Source organism: Coregonus clupeaformis, chromosome 36 (genome assembly GCF_020615455.1).
Source record: "Coregonus clupeaformis isolate EN_2021a chromosome 36, ASM2061545v1, whole genome shotgun sequence".
Taxonomy (NCBI): Eukaryota; Metazoa; Chordata; class Actinopteri; order Salmoniformes; family Salmonidae; genus Coregonus; species Coregonus clupeaformis.
In genome coordinates this window covers 38,446,343-38,467,376 of record NC_059227.1, presented here as the reverse complement: position 1 = coordinate 38,467,376, position 21,034 = coordinate 38,446,343, and the positions used below count along the sequence as shown (strand labels likewise).

Sequence of the window (21,034 nt, the reverse complement as noted above, 5' to 3'; positions counted from 1 at the left end):
ATTTAACCAATTTCTGTTCAGTTAACTGTTAGGATGGAGGTGGTAAATTGTTAGATGAGTAATTTCAACAGCTAAGTGAAGACTTGAGTGTCATTTGAGGATAGAAGTGTGTTAACAGTAGTTGTGTATTCAGGCTAACTGCCTTTTCTACATACTCGAGTGTTACAGTATGTTTGTAGAAGTACCTTGCCTTAAGCAACAACACCAAGATAGTTTTGCCTAGGATTTGAACTTATGAGCTTACAGCAGGTCACAGCCAGTGTCACTGCCCCTCAGTCATCTACAAAAGTCCAACATGGAGATCTATTTCATCTCACAAATATTATGACTAAAACTAGGTCTAACTTGTTCAAAGCCTTTTAAAATCAAGTATGGACCAGAATACAGTGCCTTTGGAAAGTATTCAGACACCTTGATTTCTTCAACATTTTGTTACGTTACAGCCTTTTCTTAAATTCATTGTTTTCCTCATCTACACACAATACCCCATAATGGGGTATTGTGACTAACTCTTAGGAAACTTTGCGGTACTCCCTGTTCACCCATGACTGCGTGGCCAAGCTCAATCATCAAGTTTGCAGATGACACAACAGGCTTGATTACCAAGAATGACGAGACCGCCTACAGGGAGGAGGTGAGTGTGGTGCCAGGAAAATAACCTCTCACTCAATGTCAACAAAACAAAATGAGATGATCGTGGACTTCAGGAATCAGCAGAGGGTGCACCCCCCTATCCACATAAATGGGACCGCAGTGGAGAAGGTGGAAAGCTTCAAGTTCCTTGGCGTACACATCACTGACAAACTGAAATGGTCCAACCACGCAGACAGTGTGGTGAAGAAGGCGCAACAGAGCATCTTCAACCTCAGGAGACTGAAGAAATTTGGCTTGGCACCTAAAATCCTCACAAACTTTTACAGATGCACAATTGAGAGCATCGTGTCAGGCTGTATCACCGCCTAGTACGGCAACTGCACCGCCCGCAACCGCAGGGCTCTCCAGAGGGTGGTGCGGTCTGCCGAACGCATTACCGGGGGCAAACTACCCACCCTCCAAGACACCTACAGCACCCAATGTCACAGGAAGGCCAAAAAGATCATCAAGGACATCAACCACCCGAGCTGATGCCTGTTCATCCCGCTATCATCCAGAAGGAGAGGTCAGTATAGGTGCATCAAAGCTGGGACCGAGAGAATGAAAAACAGCTTCTATCTCAAGGCCATTGGACTGTTAAATAGCCATCACTAGCACATTAGAGGCTGCTGCTGCCTATTGAAATCACTGGCCACTTTAAGAAATGGAACACTAGTCACTTTAATAATGTTTACATATCTTGCACTACTCATCTCATATGTATATACTGCATTCTATTCTATAATATTCTACTGTATCTTAGTCCATGCCGCTCTGTCATTGCTTGTCCATATGTATATATTCTTAAATTCCATTACTTACCAGATTTGTGTGTATTGGGTATATGTTGTGAAACTGTTAGATATTACTGCACTGTCGGAGCTAGAAGCACAAGCATTTCGCTACACCCGCAATAACATCTGCTAAACACATGTATGTGACAAATAACATTTGATTTGATTTGAATGACAAAGCGAAACATTTTTAAATTTTTTTTTGCAAATGTATCAATAAAAACATACCTTATTTACATAAGTATTCAGACCCTTTGCTATGAGACTCGAAATTGAGCTCAGGTGCATCCTGTTTCCATTGATCATCCTTGAAACGTTTCTACAACTTGATTGAAGTCCACCTGTGGTAAATTAAAACTTGATTTGGAAAGTCACACACCTGTCTATATAAAGGTCCCACAGTTGACAGTGCATGTCAGAGCAAAAACCAAGCCATGACGTCGAAGGAATTGTCCGTAGAGATCTGAGACAGGATTGTGTCGAGGCACAGATCTGGGGAAGGCTACCAAAAAATGTCTGCAGCATTGAAGGTCCCCAAGAACACAGTAGCCTCCATCATTCTTCAATGGAAGAAGTTTGGAACCACCAAGACTTTTCCTAGAGCTGGCCATCCGGCCAAACGGAGTAATCGGGGGAGAAGGGCCTTGGTCAGGGAGGTGACCAAGAATCCGATTGTCACTCTGACAGAGCTCCAGAGTTTCTCTGTGGAGATGGGAGAACCTTCCAGAAGGACAACCATCTCTGCAACACTCCACCAAATCAGGCCTTTGTGATAGAGTGGCCAGACGGAAGCCACTCCTCAGTAAAAGGCATGTGACAACCCGCTTGGAGTTTGCCAAAAGGCACTTAAAGACTCAGACCATGAGAAACAAGATTCTCTGGTCTGATGAAACCAAGATTGAACTCTTTGGCCTGAATGCCAACCGTCACGTCTGGAGGAAATGTGTCACCATCCCTACGGTGAAGCATGGTGGTGGCAGCATCATGCTGTGGGGATGTTTTTCAGGGGCAGGAACTGGGAGACTAGTCAGAATTGAGGGAAAGATGAATGGAGCAAAATACAGAGATCCTTGATGAAAACCTGCTCCAGAGCGCTCAGGACCTCAGACTGGGGCAAAGGTTCACCTTCCAACAGGACAACAACCCTAAGCACACAGCCAAGACAACGCAGGAGTGGCTTCGGGACAAGTCTCTGAATGTCCTTGAGTGGCCCAGCCAGAGCCCGGACTTGAACCCGATCGAACATCTCTGGAGAGAACTGAAAATAGCTGTGCAGCAACGCTCCCCATCCAACCTGACATCCAAACTCCCCAAATACAGGTGTGCCAAGCTTGTAGCGTCATACCCAAGAAGACTCGAGGCTGTAATCTCTGCCAAAGGTGCTTCAACAAAGTACTGAGTAAAGGGTCTGAATACCTATGTAAATGTATTTCGTTTTTTTTTTTTTTATACATTTGCTAACATTTCTAAAAACCTGTTTTTGCTTTGTCATTATGGGGTATTGTGTGTAGATTTGAGGGGGAAAAAATAAGGCTGTAATGTAACTAAATGTGGAATAAGTCAAGGGGTCTGAATACTTTCCGAATGCACTGTACATGGGTTTGTCACAGGGATCAGTGTTTGTTGATTGCAAGTTCCACTATTAGTGCTATTCCCCCTCATTTACATTTACATTTTAGTCATTTAGCAGACGCTCTTATCCAGAGCGACTTACAGGAGCAATTAGGGTTAAGTGCCTTGCTTAAGGGCACATCGACAGATTTTTCACCTAGGAGGCTCGGGGATTAGAACCAGCGACCTTTCGGTTACTGGCACAACGCTCTTACCCACTACGCTACCTGCCGCCCTCAACATCAGATGCTGCCTACATCACTGACATTAACTACGTTCACATTTGCAAATTATATTTTGACTGGTGTGAGGTTGTAGAACAATAGTTACTCTGTGACTGGTTCAACGCCAACTGAAAATATTTTAAAATGTTAGTGCAGAGCTATTGAGCAGCTCATTGTTGTAACAAGAGACACTCACCGCTGACTCAATTATTTGCAATGATGTTGAACAATGAATCCCTCGCAGACCCACCCAAGACATTGAAAGAAACCATCAATACGGTGGTTAGATTTTCTAAGGCTAGCTTGAAGCTACACTTGGACAATGCAATATGCTTATGACAGATTTGATTTCAGGGCCAGGGGTCCCTCCCAGCAAGGTTAGCTCACAAGTAACCTAGTCAAAGTTCGCAAGGCGCCCACGTTCAGAGACTAAAATGAACCTATTTTACAGTAGCTGGTCTAACACCCGGCAGTAGTAGGCCTGGCTACAGTGTTTACATGTTATATGTTAGTTTCTATTGTAGCCTGGGGCCTTATATTCTGTAAAGAGGTGTTGAGAAACCTGTTACCATGTTCTTCAGCTTCAGAGAGTCAATGAATGGTGTTGCTGACACAAAACATATTTTGATGTCAGATGCATTGGGTGCAAACTTTTCCAAGGAAAGGCCTATATCACAACAAACTAGTCATTTGGTATCTGTTCCTGCTCACAATTTGCTGCAGAAATAGGGAATATTTCATATTAGCCTAGCTACCTACTACCTCAAGAAGATTGTGGCTTCTTGGTCGAAACTGGCAGTGGCCTGTGCAACAGGCAGGCTACAAGTAAATTGAAATTGGCAAATGACTCAATGAGCAGTCGGGGAGCTGCAACACTGTAGCATATATTCTGTAGCAAGTTGTAATGCTACATTGTAATAATTGCAACAAAATTAAAGAGCATGTTATACATGCCTCAAATTGCAATTGTTCATCAACTGATGAACGCAGGCCCATAGTTGCGGGAAGTAGGGCTGCTGCAGCATGCCATTTATTTTTTTTAAATACATTTTTAGCAAAACGTTTTGGGGATACATTTTGTGACTAGGCCTTTATTACTCCGGTTGTCGTGTTTTTTCTACCAAATCAGTGAACTATGCCTTTATTATTCCTGGTGATAGCACCATATAAGCGAGGGTGGAAGGCCGCAACCCAAAACATCTTCCCACAGCTATGGGCAGTCCACAAAATAGGCATGTGTACATGTTACTCAAATCTCCACTGACTGGATCGCAGCTTCCTCATGTTTTTAAATCCACACATGCTAGTTTCCCGCTTGCAGGTGCATGTAATCGATTATACTAGTAAGTTGCTGTAGAAGCTGGACTGAAATTCTAAATATACTTTGTCTGTTCATCAGGTCTAATGTCTACACAACTCAAAATCACGGTTGTATTAGCTAGCAATCATGGCGGTTGAAATAAATAGACCTAAAAATGGTAGGTGTGTGCTGATGAAAATAATGGCCTGTGTATTGAATGTGTTATAACGCCATCGTGTGGATGCCATGTAATGCATCAATAAAAATCCCTAGTGGATTTTGTATTTTAGATTTGATTTAGTACATGATGCATATTCACAAATACAGTACATTGTTTACAAATAATGGAGTAAAAAAACCTTATATGTTGGATTATGATAGGGTTGGTTACAGTTGACCTAAGCTCATGGCATTTAAAAGTGATATTCTTCAAGAGTCAATGGGTATAAATAATCTAAATGATCATGGTGGATTTAGCATATTTAGCCCATACTTTAACTGATTAACTACTCCAATTCATACATTCACACCAAGAATTAGTATACAAAGGTTTTAATTGGCAAAAGCAAAATATCACATTTTCAACAAATATGAAATTATTGTAGGTTCATCTACGGGAACACCCACATAATCTTCTCTAAAACAATTTAATTAATTAAAAAGGTGGATATTTCATTCAGAAGATAAAGCACGTCACACTATAAGTGCATTCAAGGAGTACCAAAGGGAAGTACAGCAAATCCAGGTTGAAACATCACAGTACAGTTTAAAAATATTTGGCAAATATAAATCCAATATGGATGGTGTTAAGAGATAGATGGGAGGGGTTGAATGGAGCTGAAGGTTGGGACTAATAACAACTAATAAACAACAAGCTAACTAATGTAAAACATACTGTGTCCATAATAAGTATATAGGTTATAGGTTGAGAACTTTTGTGAAAGAGCAGTTTGAAAGATATGGCTTATAGAAGCAAACCGGATGGACATCATGAAAATGATCGGAGAGGTTGAGGGTAGAGAAAGTTCAGGAGTAAAAACAAACAAAATAGAACTATTGTAAAATTGACTGTGTCCATAAAATGTTTATAGTATGTATAAGCTGGAAGTAGAGGCCTAAGCGTTGTTGTTCACTAGTTTACTCCAATTAGGGAAGGGGTGGTGGGTTTGGAAAGTAATAAATGGAAATAACGTAATAAAGGGAAATCAGACGTTTCTTATAGTTGGCCACCAGGTTTGCAGGATACGCCATCCCATCTGGTTTGGGCTTAGTGGGACTATCATTTGTTTTTCAACAGGACAATGACCCAACACACCTCCAGGCTGTGTAAGAGCTATTTTACCAAGAAGGAGAGCGATGGAGTGCTGCATCAGATGACCTGGCCTCCACAATCACCGGACCTCAACCCAATTGAGATGGTTTGGGATGAGTCGGACTGCAGAGTGAAGGAAATGTAGCCAGCAAGTGCTCAGCATATGTGGGAACTCCTTCAAGACTGTTGGAAAAGCATTCCAGGTGAAGCTGGTTGAGAGAATGCCAAGAGTGTGCAAAGCAGTCAAGGCAAAGGGTAGCTACTTTGAACATTCTCAAATATAAAATATATTTAGATTTGTTTACTACATGATTCCATTTCTGTTATTTCATAGTTTTGATGTCTTCACTATTATTCTACAATGTCGAAAATAGTACAACTGAAGAAAAACCCTGGAATGAGTAGGTGTGTCCAAACTTTTGACTGGTAGTGTGTATTTGTGTGTACATATATATACACACATACACAGTGAGAGAAAACAGTATTTGATCCCATGCTGATTTTGTACGTTTGCCCACTGACAAAGACATGATCAGTCTATAATTTTAATGGTAGGTTTATTTGAACAGTGAGAGACAGAATAACAACAAAAAAATCCAGAAAGACGCATGTCAAAAATGTTATAAATTGATTTGCATTTTAATGGAGGGAAATAAGTATTTGACCCCTCTGCAAAACATGACTTAGTACTTGGTGGCAAAACCCTTGTTGGCAATCACAGAGGTCAGACGTTTCTTGTAGTTGGCCAACAGGTTTGCACACATCTCAGGAGGGATTTTGTCCCACTCCTCTTTGCAGATCTTCTCCAAGTCATTAAAGGTTTCGAGGCTGACATTTGGCAACTCGAACCTTCAGCTCCCTCCACAGATTTTCTATGGGATTAAGGTCTGGAGACTGGCTAGGCCACTCCAGGACCTTAATGTGCTTCTTCTTGAGTCACTCCTTTGTTGCCTTGGCCGTGTGTTTTGGATCATTGTCATGCTGGAATACCCATCCACGACCCATTTTCAATGCCCTGGCTGAGGGAAGGAGGTTCTCACCCAAGATGACGGTACATGGCCCCGTTCATCGTCCCTTTGATGCGGTGAAGTTGTCCTGTCCCTTTAGCAGAAAAACACCCCCATAGCATAATGTTTCCACCTCCATGTTTGACGGTGGGGATGGTGTTCTTGGGGTCATAGGCAGCATTCCTCCTCCTCCAAACACGGCGAGTTGAGTTGATGCCAAAGAGCTCGATTTTGGTCTCATCTGACCACAACACTTTCACCTAGTTCTCCTCTGAATCATTCAGATGTTCATTGGCAAACTTCAGACGGGCCTGTATATGTGCTTTCTTGAGCAGGGGGACCTTGCGGGCGCTGCAGGATTTCAGTCCTTCACGGCATAGTGTGTTACCAATTGTTTTCTTGGTGACTATGGTCCCAGCTGCCTTGAGATCATTGACAAGATCCTCCTGTGTAGTTCTGGGCTGATTCCTCACCGTTCTCATGATCATTGCAACTCCACGAGGTGAGATCTGGCATGGAGCCCCAGGCCGAGGGAGATTGACAGTTCTTTTGTGTTTCTTCCATTTGAGAAAAATCACACGAACTGTTATCACCTTCTCACCAAGCTGCTTGGCGATGGTCTTGTAGCCCATTCCAGCCTTGTGTAGGTCTACAATCTTGTCCCTGACATCCTTGGAGAGCTCTTTGGTCTTGGCCATGGTAGAGAGTTTGGAATCTGATTGATTGATTGCTTCTGTGGACAGGTGTCTTTTATACAGGTAACAAGCTGAGATTAGGAGCACTCCCTTTAAGAGTGTGCTCCTAATCTCAGCTCATTACCTGTATGAAAAGACACCTGGGAGCCAGAAATCTTTCTGATTGGAGGGGGTCAAATACTTATTTCCCTCATTAAAATACAAATCAATTCATAACATTTTTGACATGCGTTTTTCTGGATTTTGTTGTTGTTATTCTGGCTCTCACTGTTCAAATAAACCTACCATTAAAATTATAGACTGATCATTTCTTTGTCAGTGGGCAAACGTACAAAATCAGCATGGGATCAAATACTGTTTTCTCTCACTGTGTATGTGTGTATATATATGTACACACAAATACACACTACCAGTCAAAAGTTTGGACACACCTACTCATTCCAGGGTTTTTCTTCAGTTGTACTATTTTCGACATTGTAGAATAATAGTGAAGACATCAAAACTATGAAATAACAGAAATGGAATCATGTAGTAAACAAATCTAAATATATTTTATATTTGAGAATGTTCAAAGTAGCTACCCTTTGCCTTGACTGCTTTGCACACTCTTGGCATTCTCTCAACCAGCTTCACCTGGAATGCTTTTCCAACAGTCTTGAAGGAGTTCCCACGTATGCTGAGCACTTGTTGGGTGCTTTACCTAAACTCTGTGGTCCGACTCATCCCAAACCATCTCAATTGGGTTGAGGTCGGGGGATTGTGGAGGCCAGGTCATCTGATGCAGCACTCCATCACTCTCCTTCTTGGTAAAATAGCCCTTACACAGCCTGGAGGTGTGTACTATATTTATTTTACCTTTTATTTAACTAGGCAAGTCAGTTAAGAACAAATTCTTATTTACAATGACTGCCTACACCGGCCAAACCCGGACGATGCTGGACCAATTGTGCACCGCCCTATGGGACTCCCAATCACAGCCGGTTGTGATACAGCCTGGTATCGAACCAGGGGGTCTGTAGTGACGCCTCAAGCACTGAGATGCAGTGCCTTAGACCGCTGCGCCACTCGGGAGCCCAAGTACTGGAGCATCAGCAATTGTGGGTTTGATTACAGGCTCAAAATGGCCAGAAACAAATAATTTTCTTCTGAAACTCATCAGTCTATTCTTGTTCTGAGAAATGAAGGCTATTCCATGCGAGAAATTGCCAAGAAACGGAAGATCTCGTACAACGCTGTGTACTACTCTCTTCACAGAACAGCGTAAACTGGCTCTAACCAGAATAGAAAGGGGAGTGGGAGGCCCCGGTGCACAACTGAGCAAGAGGACAAATACATTAGAGTGTCTAGTTTGAGAAACAGACGCCTCACAGGTCCTCAACTGGCAGCTTAAATTAAATAGTACCCACAAAACACCAGTCTCAACGTCAACAGTGAAGAGGCGACTCCGGGATGCTGACCTAGGCAGAGTTTAAAAGAAAAGGTCCAGTGTCTGTGTTCTTTTGCCCATCTTAATCTTTTCTTTTTATTGGCCAGTCTGAGATATGGCTTTTTCTTTGCAACTCTGCCTAGAAGATCAGCATCCCGGAGTCGCCTCTTCACTGTTGACGTTGAGACTGGTGTTTTGCGGGTACTATTTAATTTAAGCTGCCAGTTGAGGACCTGTGAGGCGTCTGTTTCTCAAACTAGACACTAATGTATTTGTCCTCTTGCTCAGTTGTGCACCGGGGCCTCCCACTCCCCTTTCTATTCTGGTTAGAGCCAGTTTACGCTGTTCTGTGAAGAGAGTAGTACACAGCGTTGTACGAGATCTTCCGTTTCTTGGCAATTTCTCGCATGGAATAGCCTTCATTTCTCAGAACAAGAATAGACTGATGAGTTTCAGAAGAAAATTATTTGTTTCTGGCCATTTTGAGCCTGTAATCAAACCCACAATTGCTGATGCTCCAGTACTTGGGCTCCCGAGTGGCGCAGCGGTCTAAGGCACTGCATCTCAGTGCTTGAGGCGTCACTACAGACCCCCTGGTTCGATACCAGGCTGTATCACAACCGGCTGTGATTGGGAGTCCCATAGGGCGGTGCACAATTGGTCCAGCATCGTCCGGGTTTGGCCGGTGTAGGCAGTCATTGTAAATAAGAATTTGTTCTTAACTGACTTGCCTAGTTAAATAAAAGGTAAAATAAATATAGTACACACCTCCAGGCTGTGTAAGGGCTATTTTACCAAGAAGGAGAGTGATGGAGTGCTGCATCAGATGACCTGGCCTCCACAATCCCCCGACCTCAACCCAATTGAGATGGTTTGGGATGAGTCGGACCACAGAGTTTAGGTAAAGCACCCAACAAGTGCTCAGCATACGTGGGAACTCCTTCAAGACTGTTGGAAAAGCATTCCAGGTGAAGCTGGTTGAGAGAATGCCAAGAGTGTGCAAAGCTGTCATCAAGGCAAAGGGTGGCTATTTGAAGAATCTCAAATATAAAATATATTTTGATTTGTTTACCACTTTCTTGGTTATGACATGATTCCATATGTGTTATTTTTTTGTGTTGATGTCTTGACTATTATTCTATAATGTAGAAAATAATAAAAATAAAGAAAACCCTTGGATGAGTAGGTGTTCTAAAACTTTTGACCGGTAGTGTATATTTGCGCCCATCTCAGTGAACTAATCCATTGCGGAGGCCTAGACTAAAAGCCAATTTATGCTTGATCTGAAAATGTGGTCGGACGCTCCATATGGAGAGTGTGATGCAATTGGGGAGCCTCCAGAGGCCAAATCGAGCTCCGTACCACATCGCCATGCGCCTCCCAAATGTTGTAACAATGCGGAGGGCTCTGTATAACGCCGCATTGACATGATTGGTTGACGGTAGGTGGGGGCGGTACATCCTGTAGAATACACAAACTCACTTTCTTGACAACAGCTCTGCTCCACGAAGCGCAAGAAGTATAAATGCCCTGACTTCGGCTGAGGCCGTATCACCGTAAATGCTGCATGGCCAATGCAGATGTCGGATTGACAATGCGCCCAGATGCAAAATGCACTTGTCTCTCCAGAATGCGCTCTCTCCCGCCAATTTGTGTACATTCATTGTTTCAAGCGGTACCGGAGCGCCAAGTCTAGGACCAAAAGGCTCCTTAACGGCTTCTACCCCCCAAGCCATAAGACTGCTGAACAATTCATCAAATGGCCACCCGGACTATTTACATTGACCACCCCCCCATATGTTTTTACACTACTGCTACCCACTGTCTATTATCTATGCATAGTCACTTTACCCCTACCTACATGTACAAATTACTTCGACTAACCTGTACCCCCACAAATTGACCTGTACCCCCTGTATATAGCCTCGTTATTGTTATTTTATTGTGGAACTTTTTATTATTTTTAACTTTAGTTTATTTGGTAAATATTTTCTTAACTCTTTCTTTAACTGCATTGTTGGTTAAGGGCTTTTAAGTAAGAATTTCACAGTAAGGTCTACTACACCTGTTGTATTTGGCACGTGACAAATAAAGTTTGATTTGAACTTCATTGTGTGAATTGTTTGCGTTTGATTGTTAGTGTATATCAATTCCCCATTACATATATCACCAGTGGTACATTTACTGTTCATTCCTATAATTTATAATCTACAATGTTTGTTACTTTGGTTAAGGTAATTTCTGTTAATGCATTCAATATTATTATTCCAGTCTTCCCGTTATCATTGTCTGAGTGGACACAATTCTTGCAGAGTGCACAACCTTTGCTACACTTGTGAGAAACAAGTTTTGGTTTACTTCATTCCATTTACGAGTTTTGTCAATTTAGTCGTATTTTGTTTGGCGCGCTCCTGTTGAGTTAGGACGCGTACGCATAGAAGTAGGCCTATATGCTACCTGGCCTGTGCGTAAATGTAGGCATAGAAAATATGCCCATTTGGGGATCTGATAGTATCTCCGATTGGCTGAACGCACCACCACTAATGACCTGTAGAGCTTCTCAAAGTAAGGTTTTCTTCACCTCAAACAGCAAGCAAACAAAGTCTGTTTTTACATCCATTGAGAATTACAATAGTTCGTCAAATGTATTTGAAAAATCGTTCCAGCTCTCTGAGGCTCTCCTTTTCTTTTTCAATTGTATTAATTAAACCATGAAAAGTACACTGGTCTCAGTAGCCTGATATTTTCAGGCAGACCTAAGTTTATAGTTGATACAATGATTCAAGTTCGTTGCAGACAAGCCATGTGTAGCCAATGTGATTCATAGGATATTTATTTTTATCAGGATATTTTCTACCTGCAGGCTGCAATGTTTTTATTTGTTGGCTTTATGTAGGCTACTTTTACATAGTTGGCAATATAAGTTACTTTTTAGGTTTGTATCATTTTCATTTAGATTTGGATAGAATTTTCATTAACCACATGACAATGATTGAGATATGAATACATTATTAAATTAAATGAAGCGGTTTCACGAAAATGTGCATATGAAAACCATAGCTGGCATGCAGATCGGTTGAAATGGTAAGATAAATTGGCATTCCACTTGAGAAAGGTGGCCAACTCCTCATATAGCCTATTACCGGCAACTTCAGAAGAGTAATGGCAGAATCTGCGAAAGCCAGCAGGAGCAGGAGGAGAATAGTTGGGTCAGGTTAAGGTTTTTTCTTCTGGTTATCTAGACCTCTGGCACCCTCTTGAGGCATTTGTCTTATTTCATCAAACCGTAAGCTCAATGCATATAGTTGATTTTATTAAAAACACATGTCTATATATGGAAAAACACACGTTTAAAAATGTCGACCGATTGATTTTTTTTGGTCGGGGACAGCCCTAATGTACTCACATACTTAGTGGAACAATGACATTCTGCTTAGTCCGCTCCCTGTAGGCAGAAGAATGTCAGGACCAGGACTATCCCTGGCTACGTCCCAAATGGCACCCTATTCCTCGTATAGTGCACTACTTTTCACCAGGGACAACAGGGCGCTGGCCAAAAGTAGTGCACCATGTAGGGAATAGGGTGCCATTTGGGACACAGCCCGTCTAGTGTTGAGGCCACATTGCATTTTCTCTAGAGACCCATCCCATATCTCAGGGGGAGAGAATACATTGTATTAAGTAAATCTGAAGGCAAATCCTTTCAAAGTATATAAATTAGTGACCCGCAGTGTTTGTCATTATACCATGATGAAGACAGCTTGTCTGTCGAAACGTTGGTTATTAGATTATTGCATCTGAGCTCCTAGAGTGTAAGGCTCTCCTTTTCTTTTTCAATTGTATTAAGTAAACCATGAAAAGTACACTGGTCTCAGTAGCCTGATATTTTCCCTCCAGTATACATGTCTAGGCAACTGACACTGAAATAAGGAAAGCACCTTAAAGAGGCAGGGATATGGGATATTTTGAATAGGGATGAGCAACACACCATCAGGGATGTCAGTGTCCAGAGCCACGGCCATCTCGTAGGTCCAGCAGCGGGCCACGTTGCGGATGGTGTAGCCTCCGCCACCCAGCATCAGTAGGGGAAGGTTGAACGACTTCATGTATTCAACACACTTGGCATGGCCTGGTGGAAATACAGCATGGAGTGACAAAACATTAAAAACTGTAGGAAAAACATGGAGGGCTTAGAATATAATATGCTTCTTGAAGTCCAAGTTAGATTTGATCCATCCAGTTCAATCAATGACACACTAAAAACGTACAACGCTGGCTCAATCATTACATTTAACAAAGCTACACAATTTTAAAGTGGCCTCATCCACAAAAAAGTTAGCAGACAAGCAGACAGCTTTCTTACCGCGGATGGTGAGGTTGAAGCAGCCCAGTCGGTCTCCTGAGAGGGAGTCTGCTCCACACTGCAGCACCACTGCACTGGGCTGGTACATCTCCATCACCTTGGCCATCATCTAGCACACTTGCTAATCCATAACTTAAATACTGCATCCATCATAAAGCACTCTTCCCAAGTAAAATGCCGAGGCAAATTGTGGAAGTGAGATTATTTCTTAGTCAGCATGTCTAATCGAAGACATTCACAACTATAGTTATGGAAAGAAAGTCTAACCAGGTATCAATGAGCCACTGAGTGTAACAGAGGACCAGGAAGTTCAAATTAAGGTCTGAGACGGGGGGGCTGCATCCCAAACAACACCCTATTTCCTACATAATGCACTACTTTTACTGATCAAAAGTAGTGCCATTTGGGACATGGCCAAGTACTCACCCTGAGGTCTCCAGTCCCGAGGAAATACTCTCTGTATTTGTGGAAGGACACGGACATGACCCTGTCTGTGGTATAGAAGGCCTCCTCCACTCCATCTCCATGGTGGATGTCAATATCAATGTACAGCACCCTCTGGTGGTACCTGGGAATATTGCCTCCTACATGTTTAATTGATGGGTGTGAAGAATTAAATCAGAGGCATGCATAGTAGAATAAAAAGTATAGGGCATTTATTACAGACGTTGATTCAGGAGGTTTACACAAACAAAAAGAAAGGCACCATCACTGATGCATTTCATTGTATGAGTCATACTGTTAAGCCAGTGTCTACCTCCTGAGTGGCGCAGTGGTCTAAGGCACTGCATCGCAGTGCTAACTGTGCCACTAGAGATCCTGGTTCGAATCCAGGCTCTGTCGCAGCCGGCCGCGACCGGGAGACTCATGGGCGGTGCACAATTGGCCCAGCGTCGTCCAGGGTAGGGGAGGGAATGGCCGGCAGGGATGTAGCTCAGTTGATAGAGCATGGCGTTTGCAACGCCAGGGTTGTGGGTTCGATTCCCACGGGGGGCCAGTATAAAAAAAATATGTATTCACTAACTGTAAGTCGCTCTGGATAAGAGTGTCTGCTAAATGACTAAAATGTAATGTAAATGTCTATCTGGGGAACACAAACTCACTTGTGGAGCTCCAGAATGGCCAGGAAGATGTCATTGACGTAACAGAAGCCAGAGGCCTCAGACTTCTTGGCGTGGTGGAGTACACCGGCCCAGTTCACCGCAATGTCTGTCTGCTGCCTGTTAAGTTTCACTGATCCCGCTGTTCCAGGGGAGGAAAAACATGTTTTTAGTTTACAGTATTTCATATGTTGCAATTTCTAAACCAAGAGGGACTAGTTCTACTCTTTGCAGTTAAAAACAGAGGAAATCCAAAGTTTGGGCTGTAAAAGCAAACATTTCACAGAGAAAAAAGCATGAGAAATAAATTACCTTTGACAACAGAGCTTCAATAAAACCCTGTAAACACGGCAGTGTGTACAAATCCCCAACTGTGCTGCAACATCCACGTCTCCCTAGAGCCTGAGGTAGCAGACAGACACAGTGGTCTGATCTGGTTCTGTTCCTCTGAGTGGCTTCCTATGTACTGAAGACATCGCCTGACTAATGATGAAACTTCTCGTTGTTTTGGAAATGTCAGTCAAATGTTAGCTAAATTGGTCTCTCCTATTATTGCTATGCAGATGACAACTACTGTTCTCCTTCCCCCTTCTGACACCCAGGTGGCGACACGCATCTCTGCGTGCTTGGCAGATATCTCAGCTTGGATGTCAGCCCACCACCTCAAGCTGACATCCATATGTATACGTATGGGTGGTCCTCTGTAGCTCAATTGGTAGAGCATGGCGCTTGTAACGCCAGGGTAGTGGGTTCGATCCCCGGGACCACCCATACGTAAAAATGTATGCACACGACTGTAAGTCGCTTTGGATAAAAGCGTCTACTAAATGGCATATTATATTATTATATTTAAGCTCAACAACACGGAGCTGCTCTTCCTCCCGGGAAAGGCCTGCCCGCTGCAATACCTCTACATCACGGTTCACAACTCCATGGTATCCCCCTCAAAGAGTGCAAAGAACCTTGGCGTGACCCTGGACAACACCCTGTCGTTCTCTGCAAACATCAAAGCAGTGATTTGCTCCTGCAGGTTCATGCTCTACAACATCCGTAGAGTACGACCTTTCTTCACACAGGAAGCGGCACAGGTCCTAATCCAGGCACTTGTCATCTCCCGTCTGGCCCGCCTGGTGTTCAACCTTCCCAAGTTCTCTCATATCACCCAGCTGGCTTCCAATTGAAGCTTGCATCCACTACAAGACCATGGTACTTGCCTACAGAGCAGCAAGAGGAACTGCCCCTCCCTACCTTCAGGCTATGCTCAAACCCTACACTCCAACCCAAGTACTCTGTTCTGCCACCTCTGGTCTCATGGCCCTCCCACCCCTACGGGAGGGAAGCTCCCGCTCAGCCCAGTGAAAGCTCTTCTTTGTCCTGGCACCCCAATGGTGGAAACAGCTTCCCCCTGAAGCTAGGACAGCAGAGTCCCTACCCATCTTCCAAAAACATCAGAAACCCTACCTATTCAAAGAGTATCTTTAAGAATCCCACAGCACCCCCCCACCCCTTCGTGAACTAACACTCGCTCTTTCCCCCCCTACTAGCACTGACTTTGCTGATAGCTACTTTATTGAGGAAAAAGTACTTACTATGACTGAGATTTGGTTGTCCCACCCAGCCGTCTTAAGATGAATGCACTAACTGTAAGTTGCTCTGGACAAGAGCATCTCCTAAAAGACTCAACTGTAAATGTTGCTCATACTGATCAACAGATGTGTACCCGTGGGCATATGATGTGTTCATTTGCTAACTGGGTGGAGTTTAAATTATCACTCAAATTCATATTTAGCATCAATAGAATGATCTTCAGTTTCCCTGGACATTACAACATAATGCCGGATAAATAAAAGCTATTGTGTGTACGCACGTACCAGCAGAGCCACCAGTGGATCGCTGGCAGAACTCAAATAACCCATCAAACACAGGACAATCCTCCCCAACATTGACTTAGAGGGGAAAATAAAACATTTTTCATGTTATCCAATATGAAGAAAAACTTAATTCATATGTATTTTTAACACTAGGCTAGTGTTAACACTAGTTGTCCCCTGTTCAGTCTTAAGGTTCATTACAACTCCTGGCCCTAGCTATGGAGCCAACATCGTACACCACTGCATTTGCTTGCTGTACTCTGACATGTTGTCTGGTCGGATGGATTTGAGGAACTTGATGTAATCATCACTGTGATATTTGGTCATTTCCTCTGTAGTGGCTTTGTGTGGTCTCTGCAACATAAAGAATAATACAACACTTGAAGGAGAAAGATAGAAAAAGCCATAGCTACACATTCAGTGTTAGTTACCATTACTCCCTGGAATCATGTTATTAACTTACATATATTTCAATTTTTCTGTACAGCCCATAATTCAACAGCAGGTTGTGGGTCATGCGAAGTCGGTGTGGTTTCATTGGATGCCCTTGTCAATAATAATTTCCGATATCACCTGGATATGGGAGAAAAATCACATTATTCTACAGTCAGACAGTGATACAGTACATTTTATAAAATACATTTTTATACACCTAATTACCCTTTTTTAAATCAAAAGATCTAAACATACAGCGCATTCAGAAAAAATTCAGCCCCCTTCCCTTTTTCCACATTTTGTGACGTTACAGCCTCATTCTAAAATGTCTTACATTATATTTTTACCTCAATCTACACACAATATCCCATATTGACAAAAATAAAAAAAACAGAAATACCTTATTTACATAAGTATTCAGACCCTTTGCTTTGAGACTCGAAATTGAGCTCAAGTGCATCCTGTTTCCATTCATCATCCTTGAGATGTTTCTTCAACTTGATTGGAGTTCACCTGTGGTAAATTCAATCGATTGGACATGATTTGGAAAGGCACACACCTGTCTATATAAGGTCCCACAGTTGACAGTGCATGTCAGAGCAAAAACCAAGCCATGACGTCAAAGGAATTGTCCGTAGAGCTCCAAGACATGATTGTGTCGAGGCACAGATCTGGGGAAGGGTACCAAAAAATGTCTGCAGCATTGAAAGTCCAAGAACACAGTGGCCTCCATCATTCTTAAATGGAAGAAGTTTGGAACCACCAAAACTCTTCCTAGAGCTGGCCGCCTGGCCAAACTGAGCAATCGTGGAAGAAGGGCCTTGGTCAGGGAGGTGACCAAGAACCCGATTGGAGCTCTGACAGAGCTCTAGAGTTCCCCTGTGGAGACGGGAGAACCTTCCAGAAGGACAACCATCTCTGCAGCACTCCACCAATCAGATCTTTATGGTAGAGTGGCCAGACAGAAGCCAAACCTGCCACCATCCCTACGGTGAAGCATGGTGGTGGCAGCATCATGCTGTGGGGATGTATTTCAGCGGCAGGGACAGGGAGACTAGTCAGGATCGAAGGAAAGATGAACGGAGCAAAGTACAGAGAAATCCTTGATGAAAACCTGCTCCAGAGCGCTCAGGACCTCAGACTGGGGTGAAGGTTCACCTTCCAACAGGACAACGACCCTAGGTACACAGCCAAGTCAATGCAGGAGTGGCTTCGGGACAAGTCTCAATGTTGTTGAGTGGCCCAGCCAGAGCCCGGACTTGAACATCTCTGGAGAGACCTGAAAATAGCTGTGCAGCGACGCTCCCCATCCAACCTGACAGAGCTTGAGAGGATCTGCAGAGAAGAATTGGAAAAACTCCCCAAATACAGGTGTGCCAAGCTTGTAGCGTCATACCCAAGAAGAATCGAGGCTGTAATTGCTGTCAAAGGCGCTTCAACAAAGTACTGAGTAAAGGGTCTGAATACTTATGTAAATGTCATATTTCATTTTATTTATTAACAAACATTTATAAAAACCTGTTTTTGCTTTGTCATTATGGTGTATTGTGTGTAGATTAATTAGGGGGGAAAAACAATGTAATACATTTTAGAATAAGGCTGTAACGTAACAAAATGTGGAAAAAGTCAAGGGGTCTGAATACTTTCCGAATGCACTGTATGTAGCTACTGCACTACTACCACAGGTTATAATTACAGTGCCTTCAGAAAGTATTCACACCCCTTAATTTTTCCACATTTTGTTGAATTTAAAAAGGATTACAGATATTTCTTTGTCACAATACCCCATAATGTCAGTGGAATTATTATTATTATATATATATTTTTTTTAAACTAATTATACTGAACAAAAATATGAAAGTAACATGCAAAAAGTGTTGGTCCCATGTTTCATGAGCTGAAATAAAAGATTCCAGAAATGTTCTGTATGCACAAAAAGCTTTTCTCTAAAATTGTGCACAAATTTGTTTACATTCCTATTAGTGAGCATTTCCCCTTTGCCAAGATAATCCATCCACCTGGCAAGTGTGGCATATCAAGAAGCTGATTAAACAGCATGATCATTACACAGGTGCACCTTGTGCTGGGGATAATAAAAGGCCACTCTAAAATGTGCAGTTTTGTCACACAACACAATGCCACAGACGTTGCAATTGCCATGGTGACTGCAGGAATGTCCACCAGAGTTGTTGCCAGAGAATGTAATGTTCATTCCTCTACCATCAATGTCGTTTTAGAGATTTTGGCAGTACGTCCAACCGCCTTCACAACCACAGACCACATGTAACCACGCCAGCCCAGGACCTCCACATCCGGCTTCTTCACCTGCAGGATCGTCTGAGACCAGCCACCCAGACAGCTGATGAAACTGACGAGTATTTCTGTCTGTAATAAAGTCCTTTTGTGGGGAAAAACTCATTCTGATTGGCTGGGCCTGGATCCCCAGAGGGTGGGCCTGCCACCCAGTCATGAAAGATCCATATATTAGGGCCTAATGAATTTATTTCAAATGACTGATGTCCTTATATGAACTGTAACTTGTTGAAAATGTTCCATGTTGCATCATTTTTTAAATTCAGTATAATAAAAAATGTAAAGCTGAAATGTCTTGAGTCAATATTTAACCCCTTTGTTATGGCAAGCCTAAATAAGTTCACAAGTAAACATTTGCTTTGCAAGTCACATAAATTGCAAGACTCACTGTGTGCAATAATAGTGTTTAACATGATTTTTGAATGACTACCTCATCTCTGTACCCCACACATACTGAGGGTGGATCAACAACATTGTAGTTACTCCACAATACTAACCTAATTGACAGAGTGAAAAGAAGGAAGACAGTGCAAAAGTAATACTGCAAAAAACATAGCAAAGCAATTCCCTTTTTGTCCTGAATACAGTGTTTGGGGTAAATCCAATACATTACTGAATACCACTCTCCATATTTTCTAGCAAATTGTTGGCTGCATCATGTTATGGGTATGCTTGTAAATTATATATTTCTGTATTGATTTTCAATAAATGTGTAAACATGTCTAAAAACATGTTTTCACTTTGTTATTATGGGGTATTGTGTATAGATGGGTGAGAGAAAAAAACGATTTAATTTGAATTCAGGCTCTAACAACAACATGTGGAATAAATCAATGGGTATGAATACGTTCTCAAGGCAATGTGTATTTACTAATACTATCTCGCTACTACTACAGTGCAACTGTCAGTTTACTAGCAGTAACCAATAAAACAATGCAGAGTATACGCAATGGCTGATGATGTGACGTCGACATCACACACATGGCCCTTGTTGGTAGCAATAAAAGGTACTAATCTAACTAACTTTGTTTATATTTTCAAGTTTATAAAACAAATACTACACAAGTGTCAATATTTGTGTAAAATAATAGTTCCTAAAATGAAATATTGAACAATAACGTTAGCTGGCTAAATTCGCAGTTCAACCAACAATGCCCATGATGAGTGAAGCTAGTAGCGACGACAGTAACGTTAACTATCAACAGTAGTTTACCAATATCTAGATTCTAGGACATCGTCTTGTAACGTATTTCATCATCATAAAAGGAACAGAAAAACAAATCCCATCATGTCTTAACTTGGCAGGCTAGCTTAGTTAGCAAAGATAATGAATATTGCACTGCACTGGATGTCATGGCTAGGCTAGCTACGTCCAATGCTGAAGTCAAAATGAACATGCATTTCTTTACCGTCATAGTAGTAGCAGACTTTCTTCTTGGTGCCACCTGCAACGGTGTAAGCCATGTTGAGTCGGCTTTTTGTTTGGGATGCTTGCTCAAACAAAGGTAGAATGGACGTGATGGTCGATAGCGCTAGCGAAATGTTTGGAGGAAGAATCAGGGTTGCCAGGTCAAGTTAAATTTGTAGGCCAATGACCACACAAAATGACCTGGTCAAAAGGCCTGAAAACTTGGCCAACATTTTTTCACACAGCAAGATAGGAGTTGCCACATTTATTCAATAAACCATTTCCCCATAACTTTATCGAGCCAATTAAGAAGGAATATCGAAGCAAAATTCGGTTTTCATCAAAATAATTATTATTGTGAACTATGACATGACATCATAAACTCATTTTAATATGTTGCAAGAGAAAACATAATTCGCCCTTATTAAACTCCCCAGATCATTTTCCATCAATGGATGTTGATTTAACGTGTTTGACTGCTATGATTAAGCAATAACGCACGAGTGGGTATGGTATATGTCCAATATATATGGCCAGTATAT

At 42.3% G+C, this 21,034-nt stretch overlaps 1 protein-coding gene and 1 long non-coding RNA gene across 2 annotated transcripts; both read right to left on the bottom strand.

Annotated features, from left to right (window-relative positions):
- Positions 1 to 272: 272 nt before the first annotated feature.
- LOC121552164 (histone deacetylase 1-like) lies at positions 273 to 15,088 on the bottom strand. The gene is made up of 6 exons (XM_041864885.2): positions 14,469 to 15,088; positions 13,792 to 13,933; positions 13,366 to 13,474; positions 12,991 to 13,131; positions 9,939 to 9,950; positions 273 to 280 (listed from the first exon to the last, which is right to left on the bottom strand). The coding sequence occupies exons 1-6, from the start codon at positions 14,651 to 14,653 to the stop codon at positions 273 to 275; spliced, it is 597 nt and encodes a 198-aa protein (XP_041720819.1). The 5' UTR covers positions 14,654 to 15,088.
- A 765-nt stretch (positions 15,089 to 15,853) lies between these two features.
- On the bottom strand, positions 15,854 to 20,653 carry LOC121552809. The gene is made up of 3 exons (XR_005997301.1): positions 20,494 to 20,653; positions 16,800 to 16,909; positions 15,854 to 16,690 (listed from the first exon to the last, which is right to left on the bottom strand). It is a non-coding gene; the product is annotated as an uncharacterized LOC121552809 (long non-coding RNA).
- Between the last annotated feature and the right edge of the window lie 381 nt (positions 20,654 to 21,034).

Coding starts and splice junctions, on each gene's coding strand:
- LOC121552164 (XM_041864885.2), bottom strand. CDS start 14,653: ATGAAATACTGTAAACTAAAAACATGTTTTTCCTCCCCTGGAACAGCG. Junction 13,934..14,468: donor GCCATTCTGGAGCTCCACAA/GTGAGTTTGTGT, acceptor CAATATTCCCAG/GTACCACCAGAGGGTGCTGT. Junction 13,132..13,365: donor CTTCAACCTCACCATCCGCG/GTAAGAAAGCTG, acceptor TATTTCCACCAG/GCCATGCCAAGTGTGTTGAA.